This window comes from Hyperoodon ampullatus, assembly GCF_949752795.1.
Source record: "Hyperoodon ampullatus genome assembly, contig: scaffold_538, whole genome shotgun sequence".
Taxonomy (NCBI): domain Eukaryota; kingdom Metazoa; phylum Chordata; class Mammalia; order Artiodactyla; family Ziphiidae; genus Hyperoodon; species Hyperoodon ampullatus.
This window is the reverse complement of record NW_027640914.1, coordinates 77160-99692: the sequence shown is the minus strand read 5'-3', so window position 1 is coordinate 99692 and position 22533 is coordinate 77160. Positions and strand designations below refer to the sequence as shown.

General features: G+C 45.9%; 1 protein-coding gene across 1 annotated transcript in view; it reads left to right on the top strand.

Annotated features, from left to right (window-relative positions):
* Window positions 1-352: 352 nt before the first annotated feature.
* LOC307070004 (nuclear RNA export factor 2-like) overlaps window positions 353-22533 on the top strand; it is a gene marked incomplete at both ends in the record, with an annotated part of 38844 nt that continues 16663 nt past the window's right edge. The window contains 18 exons of the mRNA XM_079728629.1: window positions 353-362; window positions 416-591; window positions 1597-1680; window positions 1798-1902; window positions 2019-2099; window positions 2227-2296; window positions 2443-2531; window positions 2651-2758; window positions 2930-3039; window positions 4848-4884; window positions 5281-5349; window positions 5433-5488; window positions 5632-5739; window positions 5846-5904; window positions 6013-6128; window positions 6224-6266; window positions 6895-6961; window positions 7500-7545. Coding sequence (XP_079584755.1) covers window positions 353-362; window positions 416-591; window positions 1597-1680; window positions 1798-1902; window positions 2019-2099; window positions 2227-2296; window positions 2443-2531; window positions 2651-2758; window positions 2930-3039; window positions 4848-4884; window positions 5281-5349; window positions 5433-5488; window positions 5632-5739; window positions 5846-5904; window positions 6013-6128; window positions 6224-6266; window positions 6895-6961; window positions 7500-7545 — 1434 coding nt within the window. The remainder of the gene's footprint in view (window positions 363-415; window positions 592-1596; window positions 1681-1797; window positions 1903-2018; window positions 2100-2226; window positions 2297-2442; window positions 2532-2650; window positions 2759-2929; window positions 3040-4847; window positions 4885-5280; window positions 5350-5432; window positions 5489-5631; window positions 5740-5845; window positions 5905-6012; window positions 6129-6223; window positions 6267-6894; window positions 6962-7499; window positions 7546-22533) is intronic.

Below are 22533 nucleotides of genomic sequence, written 5' to 3'. Positions count from 1 at the left end.
GGAAAGTCCTGAGAGAAGGCAAGATTTGGGTGCCTTCCTTGTATATATATGACTGCTGTCCAGTCTAACCCATGGACGCATACACCGCAGTTCTTTATCAGTCCAGGTCCACTGTTTTAAAAGTTTCACCGCAGTTGTCCTCTCCTCCCTCCTCCTTCTCCTCCCTCTTTCTCCTCCTTGTCCTCCTCTTCCTCATCCTGCTCCTCCTCGATTCTTCCCCTGATAGTGTCATCTGTCAGATAAGGCTGTCCTCTCTGGACAGGCAGAAGAGTGTCCTTTCTGAGGTTTGTGGGATTGGTCCCTTAGGCCAGGTTGGCACTTTGCCTGCCCTACCATGCTGTTAGCCTAAGACATGGTACGTGGTAAGTGGACCACAGATGTGTCTGCAAACTTGTATTTTTGTTCCTCTTTTCAGAATACAGTGATGGTGGTAGACCACCTCAAGGAGGAAAGAAAGGTTGGAGTTTTTTCCCAGGTAATTCTGGTGAGAGGAGCCTTCATTACGAACACGATGGGTGTGAGCCTCAGCCCTCACACCTCCAGGAGGATGCTGGAAACGTGGTGAAGAGGGATGTCCGGGAGGACCCCGAAGTAAGACAGTAAGTGGCCAGGCAGCAGGGTTTGTACACAGCAGCCCCTGGGACTATGCACCTCTCTCAGTCTCCGTGGACTTGTTTTTCTTCTCTCACTGCAAAACAGAAGCTTGCTCGAAGTGAAATAATGGTTGAGCAAAGCTAATTGTAGTGCTGGTGTCAAAGAGACGAGGGTGTACAGAAGACTTCCTTAGCACTTACGGCCCCTCACCCTCCTTCTCTCCACATCCCCCCTGCAGCTCTCCCGGTACCATCCAAGGCAACAAGAGGACAGTGAGATGGCCCAGTGAAGGCCACAGGCATAAGAGTGTGTGGAGAAAGAGAACACCTGTGGAGAGAGAAATGGGGGAGAACACACATGATGGAACCCAAGGGAGCTGGTTCAGGGTCACAGTGAGTATCCTGAAAAATGTATGGAATGTGCAGGAGAGAAAAGCCAGGGTTAGTTGTGTTGGTCTCATGTAGACATGCTGGTTTATTTCACTGGGGACAGTTTGTAATCTGTCCCTTTTATTACCAAGAGTTAACAGTCTTGTTCATCTAAGGGCAGATTCAGAGAAGCAATGTAAAGGGACCAGGCTGACTGTGAGGAGAACGGAGGAGCCTGTCTCAAAGCAAAGATGGAAACTACTGCCAAGGATATGGAGCAAGTCCACTCTGGAGGTCTCAGTTTGGCAAGCTGAGTGTGCGAGATGGAGGGTCAAGCCTCCGGAGACCTTGTCTGAGGGGCAAGCAATGTCTGCACTGGGTAGGATCTACTGGAAATTTATAAAAGGAAGATCATCTCTGTCACCTTCATTATTTGGAAGAGAGTTTGACTGGAGAGAAAGTGTATTTAGGAAATCCATATTACGCACACCCATAAGAAGTCGGACCAGTGGTCCCTTCTTTAGAAGCCATTTCAAGCTCAGTCAATGGCCGGAAAAGAACAGAAAAAGGTTCGTCCTGCAGCCTAAATTCCCTGATGTCTGTCCTCTCTCCCATCCCTTCTTTTCATCCTTAGATTCCTTGTGGGATGAAGTATGACAAGACATGGCTAATGAACTCAATCCAGAGCCATTGCAGTGTCCCCTTCACTCCAGTGGACGTAAGAGAGGATGCCGGAGCCGGACGCGTGGGCACAGGGAAGGGGGAGAGAGAGAGACCTGGTTCAGCAGGGTCTGTTGGCTTCTGATACTATTGCTGTTGCATTCAATCCCTGTAGTTCCACTTTATGCAAAATGGGGCTCAGTTCTTTGTCCAGGAAGCTAGCACTGCCTGTGCATTGATGGATGTCAGCTACAAGATTTGTGACGAGGAGAGACGAAAGGTGTGTGTCGAGGGCGTTACACGTACCTCATCCTGAGGAAGCAGGACATGCCAGGGGCTGGTTGTCTTCTTTGGAACTAGAGTTCCTGGTGCTTACCCCACCTCTTCTTCCTGCAGATACCTGTCTTTGTCGGCCCCTCCGCTGTTCCCTACTCTGTGCGGTATAAGTTGCAGCCAGAAGAAATGGAGCAGCTAAAGGTAATGCAGATTCAAGGCGTGTTGTGTGCCAGCACTCAGACCCAACTCTCCTTCCTCCAGTGCCCCGTCCCCCTCACCTGCCAACACCACAGCCTCAGAGCGGCTGTCTCCATCTCTTTCTCCACAGCTGACATTGAGCAAACGATTTGATGTCTCCCAGCAAGCTCTTGACCTCCAGATGCTCCGATTTGACCCAGGTATGGCTGACAGCAGTAATTCTAGGGCAGGCGAGGGCAGAGGGGTCTTCCTGGAGGGTGACTTAGGGATTGTAACGTGGGGAGGGGCTGGTGCTGGCCCCAGACCCCACTCAGCCACCTGATTCCCTCCCCTCTCCTTTCTGAAGACTTGGTTTTCCATGATATTGATATAATTCTGAATCGAAGAAGCTGCATGGCTGCCACTCTGCAGATCATCGAAAAGAATTTCCCTGAGGTGAGGCTGTAGGCCCAGTGCTGGTATTAGGGTAGGGGGTGGAAGAGCTGGGGTGGAGGGCAGATTTGTCTCCAAGGTCCTAGATAGTAACCTTCATTGTACCTCTTCTTGCCCCAAAGCTGTTGTCCTTGAACTTGAGCAGCAACAAACTGTACCAGCTGGATGGCCTGTCTGATATTATACAGGTGGCCCCCACGGTCAAAACCCTGAACCTCTCTGAAAATGAGGTGAGAAGAGGGAGCCAGGTCAAAGTTGGGTTGAGAGTAGAGGGACCATCAGAGTGATGAGATGAGGCAGGTGAATGTACCTGTGGGGTAGGGAGGGGTCTGGGGGTGAAGGGATCCGGGTGTCCCTCTTTCCCTGGGATTCCTTTTCTCACTTCCCCCCATAATTCTCAGCTGAAGTCTGTGTGGGAGTTGAGCAAGATACAAGGCCTGAAGCTTGAAGAGCTGTGGCTGCAAGGGAACCCATTGTGTAGCACCTTCGCAGACCTGTCCACCTATGTAAGGTCAGTGTGAACACCCTGTCACCCTTCTTGGTGACATTCACCCATGGGAGCCTAGACTACCTGTGACAGTGCCCCTATGCCACAGGTGGCAGCCCTGGTCTTCTGGGAGGATCACAGGCCCCACCTTCTGCTCTCTCTGTGCCTATCACCAGTGAGGAGTTTCCTTCCCCTGACCTGCTCACCTCTGCAGGCGCTCTGGGGTCTGTTTCCAGCTCTCTGCGCCCAGCTATATTGCACCAAGGCCTCCCAAGAGTGTGCCCCAGGAAGCAGGGCTTCTCCTCCTCACCAGGACCAGGAGCGACCAGCCTTGATCCAGATGCTGGCGCCCTGGACTGAGAAGGGTCCACCAGTCCCAGGCCTCTTGCTGAGCGAAGCCTTCCTTCTTCGTGCTGAGATGGGGTGTGCCTCCCCCATTCTGAGAGGGGCCCTCTTCCCCTGCCTCCAAAGGGGTCCACCCTCCCCTCCCAGGTTGACATGGGGGATTTCCTGCACCATGCTGAGGGCTGAGGCCGTGGGTGGCTGCTGTCATGACATCCATTCTGCTGGCCCAGTGCCAGGAATTGGACCCTCCTTGGAGTCCAGCTTGGGAAAAAGCAGGGCTCCTTGAGTCAAGGGGCCAGACGTGGGCTCCCGCCAGTGATCAGAGGGCTTCCTGAGGCAGGAGTGGAAGGCAGAGGGCAGAGGCGGTAGAGGAGACAGCAGGACAGGCCTCTCAGGGGCACTTGCCATGCCTCCCTGCACACGTCACAGCATCCCGCCTGGTCCTTCACAGGAGCCCTGGGCAGTCTGAGACAGGTATGATTCCTCAGATAAAGAACCAACTCAGACAGGTGCAGGGGTCATCGGGAGAGAAGACGGTGGTCATCAGAGGGGGCCACGGATCCTCAGCCCCATACGGAGCTGGGACCTGACCCTTTCCTCCATCTGGGGAAGATCTGCCCCCATGGCTGCTCGTTTTCCCATGCCCAAGTCTGGCTGAGCTCACACAGGTGACAAAGTTTCAGCCAGTATCCAGTGGGCCCCCAGCCCAATATGTGCATAGTTTCCATTCCTACCTGGTGTGTCTGGGCGATTCTGGGGCAGGTGAAGAGCCGCAACGGGTGTGCCGTTTCCCCTTTCTTCTCTCTTCTTCCCTGATCCCCACCACGGGAGAGGTTCTTTCCCTTCCCTTTGTTTTCTCTCTCTCCCTTGTCTCTGTGCCCCTAGGTCTCTCTCATCTCTCCCCTCCTACCTTCACTCCCTTTCTGTCCTCATCCCCTCCATCTCCCTGCCTGAGCCCCACCTCACTCACCTCCCTGGCCCAGCATCCTGGGCCATCCCGGGGGGGTTGTCCGGGTCTTGCCAGAGTGCTGGACTCCCGGTGAGGTGGCAGAGCCCCGGGCTCCCCCTCCATGCCCTCTTCTCCCCACAGCCTTCAGTGGGGCCCTGGAGGAAGGAAGGGAGGAGAAGGAAGCCCTGCAGCATGGGTTTGAAATGCTGGTCCCTGTGGCACTGGAGAAGGGAGTCTGAGTAGTCTGGGTGGGAGCTACCAAGGCGAAGGAGAGGGAGGGAGGGAAGGAATATTAAAGTGAAGGTACTGAGAGAGATGAGGAGACAGTGCCTTTCAGACAGTAGGATGACAGATGCTCAGTGCTCAACAGGCAAGTGGACCGAAAACCCTTAAAATCAGGAGCAGATGTGGGCAAAGGGTGCTGCTGGATTGGTCAGAACACACTGACCTCGCTTTATGGTATTACTGTTTTACCTCAAAGGAAGCATTGCAACCTTGAACTATCAACCACCTCTTCTTTATTTTTGGTTTTGGACAGGGCCATCAGAGAATGTTTCCCGAAGTTGTTACGCCTGGTAAGTGTCTACGTAAATCATTGTCCCTTACGAATGTTGGTGGCCTCTGCACCTGCCCTCAAGCCCGTTGGGTCTTACCTAGATCACATATTAGCATCAGAACCTTAACCATTTTGGGGGACATGGACTCCTGAAAATGACATGGATATACTTGCTGGAAAAATACCCATAAATACACACACACACACACACACACACACACACACAAGTTGAATATAATACTAGAGACTTCCAGGACCTCATGATGAAGACATCCACTGTAAGTTTTCCCATGGAATTTCAAAGGCCCTTTCGCCCTTGACCTCTGACCCTCACCCTCCTGGCCCCATCCTTTTCCCGGATCATCCAGGGCCACTCCCCTGGTCTCCACTCCTGACTTCCTCTTCCCTTCTCCAGGATGGCCAGGAGTTACAGTCACGAGTTACCCTTGACGTTGAAAACCCCTACATAGTAAAGCCCTGCAAGGTGAGGAAGTGGATCAAACAACATTTGGGGTGTTGCAGGGAGGCTTTATCTACTGCATAGTCTCAAGTGCCATTTGATTCCAGGGCAGCTTCCTTGGATCTGATGAGCTGAAGAGCCTAGTCCTGCAATTCCTACAGCAGTAAGTACCTCCGACAAGCGGAGCAAGGGTTGGAGGGCTATGAGAGGTGAGGCCACATAAGCACAGGTCTGCTCAGGGGTGTTTTCAAGTCTCATTTGAGGTCCAGACCACAGAGATAGACTGTCTTCATTGCCCTCCCTTAGGTACTACTTGATCCATGACTATGGAGACAGACAGCGTCTCGCGGGTGCTTATCACGAGGAGGCCTGCTTCTCCCTGACCATTCCCTTCCACCCCGAGGACCCAGCCCCGTGAGTATCACAGCACAGGCTCTGCTCCTGGGCCGTGTGGCTCCGCAGCAGACACTGGCCAGCTCCTGCAAATACGCACCACCCACTGTTGCTCTTTGTCTCCTAGAAGCAGCTTGTGCGAGTACTTCAAGGACAGCAGGAATATGAAGAAGCTCAAGGACCCCTGTGAGTGTGGGATGGGAAGACTGGGTGGGAAAGGGCGGTGAAGGGGTCAATCATAGGGCCCAGGGCGTGGCAGCCCCTGACCTTCGCTCGCTTGCCCTCCCCTCACAGACCTGCGGGTTCAGCTGCTGAAGCACATAAAACGTGTCATTGTGCACACCCTCTGTGGGTTGCCCAAGACTCAGCATGACTTCAGCTCCTTCGTGGTGGACATTTGGTTCCAGATGGTGAGCACTTGCTTCCTCCCTCGGGCGGGCCCAGGAAGCCGCAGGTGGGTAGGAGGTGGAGGTGGTGACTGGGCACCTGGGCTCTTCCCTTTCAGGAAACGATGCTCTGCTTCTCCGTCAGCGGTGTGTTCGAGGAAGGTGAGTGTGTGTAGACCCCCACCCCTGATGTCTCATTGCTGCCTCCCCCTGGCCAGGCTCACTCCCAGACCCACCCAGCTTCCCTGACCCCTGCCCTCCCCTCCCCTCCCCTCCCCTCCCCTCCCCTCCCCACCCCTCCCCTCCCCTCCCCTCCCCTCCCCTCCCGTCTCCTCTCCTCCCCTCCCCTTCCCCACTGTGTTCTCCAGCCCTCAGGCTTCCCACTGACTATCCAGGTCTGAGCTGTGTCCATGCCTGTCTGCCCTGCACACCCTGGGCGTTGGGGACATAGGCTGTGGAGTTTGGTGGCTCTCATCCCAGATACTTACTCTGAGAACATGGGCCGTTACTAAACCTCTCAGTTTCCTCATCTGCAAAATGGGGCAGTAGTATCCACCTCTTGGGGAGCTGCGAAGAATGCACCCGTGAACTTATGTAGTGGTTGTCAGGGGCCATGTAACTGGGCGCAGACTGCTCCTATAGTTGCCCTCCCCATTCCAGACACCCTGGCCCCTGTGAACAACTGCTCTCTTAGCATGAGTGTCCAGTCACACCCTGACTGGGGACCGCCGTGTGAGCATGTACAGCATGTGCTACACTAAGGGGGACTGTTGTTTGTTTGCTGTTGAAGGAAGTTGTCAGGGCTGTGTGCGTGCCTTCACCCGGACTTTCATCGCTACCCCTGCCAGATACTGCAGGTGAGAGCCCTGTTGTGGGTGGGAATACCCATCCCCGCCTGGGCTCAGGGGCATGGGAATGTGGTGGTGCAGACCTTAGGTTTACTCGGTACTGTGGAAAGCCAGCAGGGAGATCCCAGGAGCAGTCTAGCCTAGTGGTTAAGAAGAGCGTGGGCTCTGGAATCGGCCTATGGGTTCTCTCCTTGACACAACACTCACTCGCTGTGTGACCTTGGTCAATTCACATGACCTCTGTGTGACTCAGTGTCTTCTTCCGAGAATGGGGATCAGAGCGTCCAGCCCTTGGGCTCTGGTAAAGGGTAAATGCGAAATTGTCCCTGGGTTAGGGATAAAACTATAAATCGAGTGAAGGTGGTAGACAGTCTCTCCAAAGGTTGGCTCTGTGGGGAGGGGCAGAGGTGCCAGTCAAGGAACCTGGGAGACAGACACAGGAGGGACGTGGAAAGAATCTGGTTGCTGAGTGCCAGTGGGAGCAGAGTCTGTATTGGGGGTGAGGGTGTCCATCCATCAGTTGTCTGAGGGCCCATTTTTCCTTCAGTCTCTGCATCGTGAATGACGAGCTATTTGTGAGGGATGCCAACCCAGTGAGACCCAGAGGTGTTCTGCATCCCAGTGCCTACACCCACCTCCAGCTCCAGGCACACCCTCTCCCAGCAGTAGCAGGACATCATGCAGGCATCCTCCACGCCATCTGAGATGAACCTCTAGTGGTGTCAGAAGTGAGTGCTGGGTTTGCATGGGGACAGGAGGGAGCTGGGACGAGTAGAGGAGGGATTATTGGGAACTTAAAGGTAATTTGTTTTCCTTGTTTATTTCAGTCATTTTTAATCTGAACATTTCATTCGTGGTACATATAAAGCTACCTAGTTATTTTGAGCAGCCTTGTATTATTTTTATTAATTTCATGGATGCTGCTTCTGTATTAACAGAGAGTTGGGTGTTCAGGAGTGTGCATGAGGTTCATTCCACTGTATATGTCACAGTATATGTGGAGGGGGAAAAAATCATTAGCCCTAAACATACTACCCAGAGGTAACCGTTGAATGTTTTCATCTTCATCATATCTTCCTGTAAGTTTGCTTATGTAGGTGTTTCATATTTATTATGCACGTTTATATATTTCTATATTTATCTACAGAAAATGAGATCTCATCATGAGAGAGAGAGAGAAAGAAATAGAGAGACAGAGACAAAGAGAAAGAGAGGCTTGTGGCTGAATGGGGAAGAGGGGTCCAAAGAGGGATTATTTAATCTTCAGTGCCTTGAAGCTTGAGCAAGTTAACAGCTAATGGGAAGGAGCCATCTCAGCTCATTTTTCACTCTTAAATTTGCCCATATATTAATTTTCCTTCTTATCTTATTTCTACTACAGAGCTAATGAGACACCTCAAATGGAATAGTATAAATTTTAAGCCCAATATATATTTAGTTATTAGTGAATGAAAGAAGGGACAATTGTATTTCAATGAAATGGTAGTACTTTTTAGGTTTTGGTCTCACAGGGAGGCAGCAGATGGTTGAAACTGTGGTATGACGTGGCTGGATGACACATGATCTGAGGACCCCTGCACTGTTGAATGGGAGACAGGTCTAGAATTTTCCCATAAACGTATTAACAGGCGGAGCAGTCCAGGAGCAGCAGTTAGGCAAACACTACAGCTTGCTGCCCTGGTGCCATCTCTAAGCTCATCAGGTGAATCAAAGGCAAGCCTGTCTTCCCAGCATGGGGAACTGGGTTAGGGTCTGCTCAGAGGCACGATGGTGGGCAGCTCTTAGGAGCTTCTGAGTCTCCCAAGAAGCTAGAGATCCTTCTCTGTCTTTAAAACTTTGAACTCAAGGCGTACCAGAGAGAGATTTGCTTCCTTCATAAAGATATCTATGTTCTCATTAGGAGAAACAATGAGAAACACCTTTCCACAATGCCTGTCTTAGCCCCGGGTTTTCTCATTCACCCCTCAGGACAGCTCTGTGTTAAAGATGAGTCCCATTTCACACATGACAAAGCTCCTCCTCATATAGCTTCTGTCACCTATTCAGGTAAGTGGGAGTTTGGGAATGAGGTTCCATCCCTCACCCTCTCTAGAGGACAGTGGAGCAGCCTCCCTTTTAGACAATGGACTTCTAGGGCTGGGGAAATGGTCAATTTGTTCTCCCCTGATATAACAGGCCCAAGGGGGTACTCCCGCAAAACCCCTATTGAGGAATAGGATAGTCCACATACATGTGCACATGCTTTCATTAACTTGGAATAGCATTCATTGTGCTCAGTTTCATGGGGGAGATAAAGTAGAACCAAATGGAATTGACAGCATATCTCCGTGTGTGTGTGTCTTTGTGTGTGCGTATCGATGGGCTGTGTATAGGAAATGTATAAAGTCATTAGTGATAAAAGTACAATATGTCAGGTAAAAACGTGGAGATGACATACCTCTGAGAGGCAGGCACTTCCTTCTTTACCTCAGAGTCCGCATTCCTTAGTGTGCAGGACAATTATTTTTTTAACATCTATATTGGAGTATAATTGCTTTACATCGTTGTGTTAGTTTCTGCTGTATAACAAGGTGAATGCGGTATATGTGTATTTGTATCCCCATATCGCCTCCCTCTTGCGTCTCCCTCCCACCCTCCCTAACCCACCCCTCTAGGTGGTCACCAAGCACCGAGCTGATCTCCCTGTGCTATGCGGCTGCTTCCCACTAGCTGTCTGTTTTACATTTGGTAGTGTATATAAGTCCATGCCATTCTCTCACTTCGTCCCAGCTTACCCTTCCCTTCCCCATGTCCTCAAGTCCATTCTCTACATCTGCGTCTTTATTCCTGTCCTGCCCCTAGGTTCTTCAGAACCGTTGTTGGTTTTTAGATTCCATATACATGTGTTAGCATACGGTATTTGTTTTTCTCTTTCTAACTTACTTCACTCTGTATGAGAGACTCTAGGTCCATCCACCTCACTACAAATAACTCAATTTCATTTCTTTTTATGGCTGAGTAAATATTCCATTGTATATATGTGTCACATCTTCTTTATCCATTCATTTGTCAGTGGCCACTTAGGTTGCTTCCATGTCCTGGCTATTGTAAATAGTGTTGCAATGAACATTGTGGTACCTGACTCTTTTTGAATTATGGTTTTCTCAGGGTATATGCCCAGTAGTGGGATTGCTGGGTCATAACCCTCTTGCACTGTTGGTGGGAATGTAAGTTGTGCAGGACAACCTTTGAGGACTGAGGAAGGTACAGTATCTTTTGTATGAGGAAAGCCCTTCAAGGGTCAGGTGTGGAAGTTTCCATGTGGTACCTTTTCCGATACTCAGAAGCAAAGAGCAGGGAGATGGCAATGGAGAGGCAGCTCTGGTGGTCTTCAGTGTGGAGGGAGCTAATAAGGATATAGTCCTTCATCTGGGCACCTCCCTGGCAGCCCCCAGGTCACCACTGTCTGCAGCTGAGAAGCAGTAGTGCTGTTGGGTAAGAACCTTCCCTGGGTCATGAAAGGGTGGGCCCAGGGCCTGGCACCCAGAGAGAGCCCAGGCCTTGTCTGCTTACTTCACCTCCATTCTCTGTCTTCACTTCCTATATTCTCCACCCTCAGTTGGGTTCGTCCCTAACTTTGTGCTAATCACCACTCCTACCATTCACACTTGGCTGGGTGGTAAGAAAAATAATAATACTCATAAAACTGAAAGAATAAACCCACAATAGTAATAAAAGATAGCAACAATTATAGCACACATATTAGATAAATTACTTGCTCGAGATAAGTCAACCAGACAGTAATGGTTCCCAGTATCAAATCCTGGTCTTCTGACCGAAAACGCCCCACCCCTAACCCCTGTTTCTATATTGAGTGTACTTTTATGTTAGGACTCAGGCCGACACAGGGGAATTGACTCAACCCAGGTCCTGTGGTCAGTGGATGGCTCTGGAACTGGACATATGTTCGATGACTTCTGTCTAGCTGAACTGTGCCGATTCTTTGCTCTTCTGTGCTAATTCTTCTTCCTTGGGCTCAATAAGAAATTGCTTCTGGGGCTACCCTGGTGTAACAGTGGTTGAGAGTCCGCCTGCCGATGCAGGGGACACGGGTTCGTGCCCCAGTCCGGGAAGATCCCAAATGCCGCAGAGCGGCTGGGCCCGTGAGCCATGGCCGCTGAACCTGTGCGTCCGGAGCCTGTGCTCCGCAACGGGAGAGCCCACAACAGTGAGAGGCCCGCGTACCAAAAAAAAAAAAAAAAAAAAAAGACTCATAACCTCAGGGCCTCCCATTGGCAAAAGAACAATTTGAACATCAAAATCATTAATGACTATCATGCACTAAAACACGTCAAATATGGAGACATCTATGACAACTCTAAAAAAAAAGCCAACAAAACCAACTCAGTGCTCACCTTTGAGAGTCCTAGGGAAACACCTAATTTTTGAAAGTGGAAATATTGCCAATGAACTGTATATACACCTTGCCTTTCCTGTGCATGTTATACCTAAGCATAGTTGTTGAGGGAAGAATTCTTTTATAAAAGAATTTCCGCCGATACATGCTGAAGCAATTAAAGAATTTGTACATCATTCTTTTGCAGCCTTTTATGAAACGTAGCTCTAGGCAATGATCATTAGAGGCTGCACAAAAAAAAGGGATGTGAAAAGCAGATGGGAAATTTTATAATAGTTGCATCACAGTATCTCTGAATTTGCCTTTCCTCACTTGTAAAACGGAAACAATTCTATCCATATTAGACAATTACTGTGAGGAGCAAAAGGTCAATCAGGCAGATGATACATATAGTACTGAATAGGGATGAATAGTCTTATTTCATCCCTGACCGTCCTTTAAAGGACATTCTCTTGATACAATCCAAACCACATGATTATAAGACAATAATGTGGAAATATTAAATGGAAGGGAAATGTATAAGTTATCATTATGTATTCACTTCAGTGTCATTCCTCTGTGCTGGAGTCATTTCTCAGATAATTTAGGAGAAAGGAAACCTGACTCCAGCATTTCCAGTGGGTGTGTGAAAGAAAACCATTGGTCCATTTCACATTATTTCATATCCTTTCCCATTCCACTTTTAATAATTATGTTAATTTCTTAAGAATAACATGTGTACTCAAACGAACTCATCTATGAAACAGAAACAGACTCACAGGCAGAGAACACCCTTGTGGTTGCCAAGGGGGAGAGGGGCTGGTGAAGGGACGAATTGGGAGTTTGGAATTATCCGATGCAAACTATTATACATAGAATGGATAAACGACAAGGTCCTACTGTATAGCACAGTAAACTATATTCAATATCCTCTAATAAACCATAATGGAAAAGAAAGTCCAAAGGAATATATATGCGTAACTGAATCACTTTGCTGTACAGCAGAAATTGACACAACATTGTAAATCAACTATACTTCAATAATAAAAAAAAAAGAATAACATGTACTGTAAGCCAGCAAGAATGGGCTTTGCAGAAGAACACTACAGTAAATCACTGGGGTTCAGGCACATCATAGGTTCTTGGCTAAATCGTTTCCCCCATGCTGGCCATTTTTTTGGATAAAACCTCTCAGATGTAGAGGCTAATGAGATACCATCTGGGAAAGCACTTTTGAGACCTTAGATGGGATGGAAGAAGCTATTATTTCTACGTAATTACTTTCCAATCTACACTTCAGATATTATCATACTCTGTGTTGAATGAATTCAATAGGCATAAGTCCTTGCATTACTTTGTACTTGAACGGCCATTTGTGAATAGTCTTTGGATGGTTGGAACTGAAAAGTTATATATTAGGGCAGGACCTCTGACCCAGAAAATCATAGGGACTTATCTATTGTGAATGCATGCATTTTTTCTCTCTCATGCATTTTCCACAACATTCCTGGAAGGTAGAGAATAACATATCTTTACATCATGTTGTAGCTGGAGAAACAGTAATGTACAGAGGTTACGCTACTTGGCTGGGGGTCATCCTTCTCTTAAGAGGAAAAGCAGAGACTGACACCCTGTATGTCCAAGTGCAGACTGCATGATGCTCAGCCGCACATGACACCGTATTCAAATAAGTCTTGCTTTCCTGCTGATCTGTGTCACTTCTGAAATCTATCTTCACTTCCGATGCCAGGCTGATAGTCCTGCTTGTATTTATGCAAGTTGTACTTCATTTTCCTATTCTGTGGAGACAAGTGAATGTGATTAGGTCATTAGTGTTTGAAAGTGAATTCCCAGACAACATAAGGAATACGCACAGTATAATAGAGGGACAGGTGTTATGCTGAGGATGAATAATTGAAGGAACAGGCTCCAAATGCAAGAAGGTCAAAACTTCCTGGATTCATTAATGCATATTGACAAATCAACCTGTGAAAAAGTCGTACTAAGTGAAATCCCCACCAGCAATATCAGACTTGGTAGGAGTCCCCATATGCACACCCACACTGGAAATTCTGAGTAGTTTATTCTTACACTTGAAAAACAGGAACATAGAAATTCTCTTATTGTCATCAGATTTAATTGGATAGTAAGGTTATTTAAAAGTATCCTTAGTATGCAGACTATTCTGCTAATCTTCATTTGCATTAGTTATTAATGCAAAAAGTTCCAGTGACCTCTGCAACCTACCAAACCATGAGTGACGGCCTTATAAGCCAGCAAGTTTTCCTAGGGCTACTGCCTGCATGAAGGCTCCAGGCTGTGTGTGTGTGTGTGTGTGTGTGTGTGTGTGTGTGTGTCCTCTGGGGGCTCCTAAGGACAATGTGTATCCCTAGAAAGAGACTGAGAATATCTCTTTGTGATATATGTTGAGTTCAAGTTTAGAGAGGAGCTGGATCTGCTCGTTCTGGAGTCTTTCAAAATGGCACAAGAGTTGGACCACAGCAAGCTTCTGAGCAGACAGTAGTCTCGTTCCCCCAGATGGAAGGCAAGCCTGTCTGTGAACTCACCTGCTCAGGTCAGGGATGGATCCCTCCAGGACATAAGGTGTGGCAGTCTGCCTAAATGTGCCTCTGAACACTGAAGTTGAGGGCTCCCATCTTGCAGCTGTCAGTTGCAGAGTCCTGAGAAGCTGCATCCTCTCAGCCATCCACCACCATGGGTTCAGTCATCTGCACGAGGAGCTCCGCACTCAGGGATAAAAATCCTTAAATTCTTAGCACATCTTTGACACGTCGTGCATCCACCTATTCATCTGTTCATACGTTTAACAGACATTAAGAAGAAACTCTGCACTAGCCCTTCAGTAAGTTTTAGGCTTCTCCTGAATGGAAGGAAACAAGGAAATAAAGTGTGGGAAGGCTGGTGTGGTAAATTCAGATGTTAAATCTAAGAAGAGATAGATCCTTCTCATTAAGATTTCAAGCCTCTCAAGTATCTGATAAATGGTGATTATAGAACATCATTTAATGCTGTGGACCTCTGTCCACATTTCTGGTTACTGACCTCTTTACATATATATTCTGCACTCTGCAACCAAAGATCTACAATGAACTCTTGATACTCAATTCACATCCCCCGTCCTCCCCTCCAACTCAGTCTTCATCTCTCATCTAATGGGGACGTCCCTCCACTCCTCCACTGAAATTGATCTTGCCAAAGTCAACAACCACCTTTTTGTCACATTTATACATCATGAGTGTTGAAATGCATGGTCAAATGGAGACAGAGGTTTCCCTAGCCAGGATACAATTAAGTTGCTTGTCTACAGACGAGGATTACATTGCAAACTGATACTGTCAGTTACCTGAAATCTAGAATTGTAAAACACCTTCCATGCAGACCAAGTCAGATAATGGGGAAGTGTGTGCTATAGACAGTAGGCTTTCAAATGAAGTTGAAAATGTCCCCCACATGTGTCATACTTTTGCATCATTGAAAGGGATTTTACAAATAGGTCTATAGCAGGATAACCATGTTTATTAGGGTCGCCTCACTAGAGACTGTCTCACTTGTCTCTCTTTTTTTTTTTCTCAAGGTATTTCCAATTATGGAATGAAATCATCTGAAACTGTAATGTTGTCTCACGTGTTGAAGCGCCGTATGGCCCAGCAGTTCCACTTCTAGTTACATACTGAAGAGAAATAAAAACACGTCTACATAAAAACTCGGGGAAAAATATTCATAGTACCATTACTCATAACAGCCAAAAAGTGGAAACAACTCAAATGACTATCAGTTGATAAATGCACAAGTAAAATTTGGCATAGCCATACAACAAACTATTATTCAGCCATGAAATGAATGAAGCACTGATACATGTACAACATATATGATCCTTGATACCATTATGCTAAGTGAACAGAGTCAAACATAAAAGACCAGATACTATATGATTCAATTTATAGGGAAAGTTCAAAATAGGCAAATCCATAGAGACAGATGGCAAATCAGTGCTTGGCTGGTACTAAGTATGGGTACGGGGCTTCAGTGTTTTCAAGCATTATGGAAGTTTTGGGAACTACAGAAATGCCTAAAATTCAGTTACGGTGATGGTTGCGTGCATTTACTAAAAATCATCACACTGTACCCTTAAAGTGTGTGAATGTTATTGCCTGTAAATTTTACCCAAAGAAAGCTGTTTACAATAAAGAAAATTAAAAATAAAAATAAAATATGATGTTGGCCCGGTCTTCTTTTGTAAGAAGCAAATTACATTCAGGACGGACGTAGTTAAGGATGGTGATAGGAGTTGGTTATAAGGATTGCCATCCTGATAATTCCCTACCTTCCTTCCTGAGCCTGGATTTAAGAAGGGAGAACGAATGAGAAGCAAGGCCATGAAGGGGCTGAACGAAACAGAAGGAAATGTGGTTGTCAGTGCGCACACACACACACATGCACCCATACACTGACACACTCACACCATATATATTCATGCATCGACCAGGCTGCGTTTTGAATCCTAGGACTCTCACCAGAGAGTGCAATGTGTGCTCAAAGAGGACACATTCAGCTCATGTGCAAATAGCCACATGAATCCTGAACTGTGCCCTTCAGCACAGTTAAATGCCATCCACACAGCCTTGACAATGGGGAATATAAGGAACACTGAATTCCAAATGACACGAGGTTGTGACACTCCATTATGTCACATCCATAGGATGGAATTCTAGTCAGGCAGAAAAACAAGTTATACTGATGACAAGGAGAGAGGATTTGTGGCCTATCAGATTAGCAGTGATTCACATTATTTCTAAAGTGTGCAGAAACAGGAATTTTCATAGAGTATTGTTAGAAATATAAAATAGTAAGAGTTTGTTCAAATAAAATAGGTTTTTCATTGTTTTGAAAGAACACTTCAGGAACATATAAAAGTGCTTACTAAGATATCTGCATGTATATGAACAAGAATGTTAAGCACACTATAGTTTGTAATAGAAAACGTGGTAAAGGAACTATATTTACATCACTAGTACTGGAAAAGTGAATTCTAGAGCATCCATATGATGCAACAACAGGTCAATATAAAAAAATAAGTGAAATTTTATTGTCAAGTAACTTAAAATGTTATCACAGAAATTCATTTACATGGAAATATGGTCACAATAAGTGCCAAGGTGGGTTACAATGATCATAAATGACAGGGATCCAGATTTGCTTATATAGGTGTATACCCCTTTATCCAGAGGTCCTTAAAAAAACTCTGTCTGTTAAAACATAAAAAATAAAAATGGTCTTTCTGTTGAAATCACATAGAGCTTTCCATTCAGCATAGAAAGAAGCTGCACTTTCTGTCTAGATACCTCAGTATCCCTGTACCCGGAGTGTGTCCCTTTTCCACACAGACTTCCAGAAAGCTCTCTGGATTTAGGCCTTTCCCTCCCACCTTCTGGCTCAGCGATGTTCATGCTTCAGTTCAGTCCACTGTCACGAGTTGGCACCTTCGTACCTCGATGGTGAAACTTCTCCACAAAGACTTTCATTCAAAGAGCAAAAAAATTCCATCCTCTTCCTCAAAACCCAGCCCATGAACCTATGTATAGAATGATTCTAATTTTGTCTGAAAAACCTGTTAGGTGTAAAAGCAGAGGGTAAAAACATATACTCCGGGTCATGAATACGAAGACGAAATAGCAGGTGGCAGTAGCGTGTTGGCAATGGTCCGCTGTTGAAGGGCTTTGCAGGACTGGTGGGAGGTGGAAGAGAGAATGGAGCTCCAGAGCGGGGTCTTGGCGGCTGTGTCCAGTGTCATGGACAGGGTATGATAGACACGGAGTGGGAAAAGTTCTGGACAGACTCTACGGGCTGGGTGGGGCTGGAGGGTGAACACCCTACTCTCTGGGAGGGACCCCCCATCTGCAGTGTGGACACTTCAAACTACACTTAGGAGGGAAGGAGATACCTCAATGAACTCGATGTTCTTTTGGGGTCAACAGCAGATGGGAGTGCTCTAGTAATACATATAAATTTCACAAACATAATTAGTGTCTTAGTAAACAAAACATCCCAAGATCTTCTTATTCTTGGCGTGTGGCGCTCATTTTCTTTGTAAGAGAAAAATGGAGGTGGATGCCACCTGCTGGCCAGATCCAGGATTGCAGCTCTGAGGCTCTGACCAGGGAGCTTGGCAATGGAGAGTGAGGACGAAGTTTGGGCTCTGGGTTAATGGTTTTAGCCAGTGTTTTCCGGAATTGTTCACTTGCTTGTGGCAATTTCTCTGTATCTACCATTTTTCTGCCATATCGAAATCTGAGATAGGAATCAAGCTCTGGTCTGATATGAAGATAAAGATTGTGAAGTGGAGTGTACAAGCCATAGGACATATAGAAACACACAAACACACATACACACAGTGTCAATTCAATTTTAAAATCTACTTTGTTCTTCTATAAAATTGTAATGAATGTGTATAGCATGAAGAATGTATGTGCACACATATGTGCACTATCATCTTCATCGTCAAGAGGGATTTTTGGGTGAGTACCCATGGGGCCACAATGTCAGGGGAGTTTAAGATGCTCACGTCTCAAGCCTTGGAAGCCCATTTTCTCAAAAGGAGGCTGCTCTGTGTCCTCTTCTTAGGGCAAGGGATGTAACTTCATTTGAATCCTGCCACTTATCTGGAGAGGTGCTGTCAGTTCTACGAGCCTCAGCTTTGTTGTCTGTGAAATGGGACTCAGGATCCTTTTGTCACACAGCCATCCCAAGGAGAAACTGAGAAAACCTGCCCAAAGTATATGGCATATTGTGGGACTTCAAGGGCTCTTTCAAAGTCAAGACTCAGTAGCAGGGCCTGGCTCAGCCTTAGGGCTAAGGCAGGCACTGTGGAAATGCGTTTTTCATTCTTTCTCCTAATGAGAATATACATATCTTTATGAAGGAAGCAAATCTCTCTCTGGTATGCCTTGAGTTCAAAGTTTTGAAGAGAGGTTTTGCCATTTTACATGCACTCATTTGTGTGTTAGAACGCCTGTGCATAATACTCATACATATAATTCCATGCACTTTTACCAGCTATGCAGGTGTTCTATCACCACAAACAAGATCAGAAACTGTTTCATCACCACACGTTTCCCTCATGTTAGCCTTTATAGCCACACCCACCTTCTTCCTGATCCCACATCCCTAAACTCTGTCAAACACTATTATAATTTCCTAAATGTCATAGAAATGGAATCCTATAGTACATTACCTGTAGGAATGGATTTCTTTCACTCAGCATAACTCTCCTGAGATCCATCCAAGTTGTAAAGTGTGTCTATCGTCTGTTCCTTTTTATTGCTGAGTAGGATTCCATGTTGTGAATGTACCACATTTTGTTTAGCCATTCCCCCGTTGAAAGACACCTGGGTATTTCCACTTTTTAAGTATTGTGAGTAAAACTGTGATGAACTTCATGTAAAGGTTTTTGTGTAAACATAAATTTTCATTGCTCTGGGTAAATTGCCCAGAGTGCAACTGCTGTATCGTATGGTAATTGCATGTTTCGTTTGGAAAAACCTGCCAAATTGTTTTCCAGATGGCCTGTACCATTTTGCATTCCCTTTGGCAATGTATGAGTGACTCAGTTTCTCCAGTGTTGCCTGCATTTGGTTTTGTCACTGTTTTTTTCAGCCATTCGGATAGGTGGGTTTAACATTTCATTGTGCTTTTAATTTGCATTTGCATGTTGGCTAAAGATGTTGAATAGCTTTTCCTAAGCCTATTTGCCCTCTGTTCATGTCTTTCATGCATTTTATAATTGGATTAAGAGGCAAGAAGTTACCTCTAGAGAGCTGCCCTGGCTCTGGCTAACAGGCAGAGTAAGAGAATGTGAGGCCCCTGGAGACTCACTTTTCTTGACAGGGAGGGCAGAAGTGGGGCTGAAGCTATTAAATGTTCCTCAAATTAGGACTGAACTTGGATATGGAACAGGATTAAGAGGTGGGGGCATCTCTGGGTCCATCTGTGGAGATCTGGATAGGTCAGAAAAAGAAGGGGGATATGGGGGAGAGGAAGAACAGTGGAAGGAGGGAGATACGGGGGGATGCCTTCTAAATGATGCTAGAGTCATCACTCTCAGCCTGCTCAATGGAGTGCACAAAACTATTCTCCTAGACATGTGGTTTTCAACTCTGGATATCCATTAGGATCCCCTGTAATGCTCAGATTCAACCAACTGAATCAGAGCCTCTAGGGATAAGCCCAGTCATCAGTATCTTCAAGGTTCACCTCAGTTGATTCTAATGAGCTGTCAAAATTGAAAACCTTATCTGATGGTGTATTAGTTTGCTATGGCTGCCATAACAAGATACCACAGGCTGAGTAGCTTAAACAACAGAAATTTATTTCTCACAGTTTTAAAGGTTGGAAGTCCAAGATCCAGGTGTCCACAGGTTTGGTTTCTTCTGAGACTCTCTCCTTGGCTTGAAAATGGCCTCCTTCTTACTCCTTCTTCACATGGTTGTCCCTCTGTGCATAAACACCCTGGTATCTCTTTATGTGTCCTGAACTCCTCTTATAAGAAAACCAATCATATTGGATTAGTGTCTACTCTAATGGCCTCATTTTAATTTAATCACCGCTTTAAAGAGCCTATCTTCAAACACAGTCACATTCTGAGGTACTGGTGGTTAAAGCTTCAACATATGAATTTGAGTAGGACACAGTTCAGTCCACAACAGATGGTATGAGAAATACCTTGGCCGGAGAAATTCGTCTCCCTTTTAGCTACCTTCTTGGAACTACTATACAACACTTCTGCCATCACCTCATTAGGTAGAAGTTGGTCATGTGACCATTCTTGCCTGCAAGGTAGGCTATAAATATGTTCTTTTACTGGAAACATTACTGTACCAAATAAATGTGGGATTCTTTTATTAAGAAAGAAGGAGAATTGGTATAGAACATATGCTACACTTTCATAACCAAGGCAGCTAGAAGCAATACCTCAATTATCACATCCTTTCTACCCAGTTTTCCAACCACAGTTTTCATGGGTTCAAACAAAACTGCTGCTTCAGAGACACCTGAGCTCACTCTCCCATCCTCCCAAATCCCATGTCCCAGACTATGCCTGAGTCCTCACAACTTAGTGTGCTTAATCTACGTCATTCACTCACTCATTCATTCATTCAACAAATATTTATTGGTTACCAATGACATGTGAAGCATTGTGATAGGCACTGGAGATAAATCAGAGGACCTGACAGACAGGGTCATGTTTCTCATGGAGCTCACATTCTACAGGGGTTGATTCACTCAAGATTTAAAAGCCATTAAGAAAATAATATGGGAAAATGTGACAGAGAATGACTAGGGTGGGGAAGGCAAGGAAGGATTTTCTGAAGGTGTAACTTAGATTTAATATTCAAATAACAAGAAGTACACATTCAGCAGTGGGAAGATATCGGAGCTGAGCCCTCGAGGCAGAGGGAAGAGCAAGATGAAAGGCCATAAGATATGGGAAAGCTTGGCAGTTTTAGGGAACAGCTTGTATGCCAGTGTGTATTTGGAGGACAGCATTAGAAAATGAGGTGAGAATGGTAGGAGGGGCCCAATAACAGAAGGTCCTGTGGGCCATGGTAAGGACTCTGGCTTTTGATCTTATTATGATGGAGCCATTGGGTGCTTTCTGAAAGGAAGGGAAATTATTATTATAATCTACTTTATTAAAGCTCATTCTAAATGTTCCTTGGAGGACAGACTGAACTAGAGCAATTGTAAGATCAAGAGACAAGATTAGGAGACTACGACACACATGAGAGTAAGAGGTTACAGTCACGTAGACCACAGTCGTAGCAATGGAAGGGGTGAGATGGGATTTGAAATGACATGTATCTTGGAAGTACTGAACTTGTTGATGAAGTCCACGTTTGTGGTAAGGGATAGAGAGGAAGTAAGTGTGTCTCTTGGAATGTGGATTTTGGCAGCTGGGTTAGGGTGGTTTTCTTCGATGGGGAAATGAAAGGAGGACCAGCTTCGGTGCAATGCCAGGAAACTGACAGTTCTGTTTTGACCATGTCGTTTGTGGAGCCTATGAAAAATCTGGGTGGGGAGCATGTGGTTGGATGTATAAGTCAGAAGATCCTGAGAATATTCTTGGCTGTGGCAAAAACAAAAAAACAAAAAAAAAACAAAAAAAGAAGCATGCAAGAAAACAAACGAAAAACCCAACTGTACTGTTCAATCTGAAAATACAGGTTGATTCCACATATGAGCATGACGCAGGTCTAGATTCTGGAAGGGATACAACGATATATTAAAAACCAACTTCACTGAGTTATAATTTACGTTCAACAGAATGCATCCATCTTTTTTTTTTTTTTTCTTGGCTGTGCTGCACGGCTTGCAGGATCCTATTTCCCCAACCGGGGATCGAACCTGGGCCCCTTGCAGTGAGAGCACCGAGTCCTAACAACTGGACTTAGCTATAAGGCTGAGGCTCTGGCCTGCCAGGGGCTACTAACTGTTAGAGAAGGAAGATGTATGTCTGGAATATAACTATCATTCACCCACCTATTCATTCATTCATGCCCTTAGTGCATGTCAAGCTCTGTGCTAAGAAGGGAAGATAGGACCATGAAAAATTTCAGACAGTGTCTCTGTCTTCCTGAAGATTAGGAGGCAAAATAGAGAACTACAAGTGGCTCTCGTTGCTAAATAGTAAGGGAGTTATTTGGTGAGATAAATGGGCCCACAAAAGGTCTAACCCCAGTGCACAGACACAACTCTTCCCCTTCTGCATGTCTCATAGACAATGCTGTGTCATGACCTAGAATATAGAGCTGTTAGAATAGAATGAGCCTGAACATTCTGTGCATAAATGGCTGAGGAAACAGCTTTCCAAACCTTCCACCCAGCAAACAGCCCTGATTATGTGCAGAAGTAGATCTCAATTTCATTTAATTCTCACAGTTGGAGTTGTATGACTAATTATTTTGTCTCTGTGTCTAATTAATTAGCTGAGGTCAAGAAGGGTCAAGTATCTTGGAAGAAAACAGCAGATCTATTGATAATAGGAAAGTGTTAGATTTTAAGCTGTGAGCTCTTAACTAGTGTGGATTACTAGTTCCCATCCTTTAGGTCCAGGCTGAGGTAGTAGCAATGCAAATTTCCCAGTCAAATGCCTGGGATTCATTGGCCATTAGAGAATTTTAGGAACTGG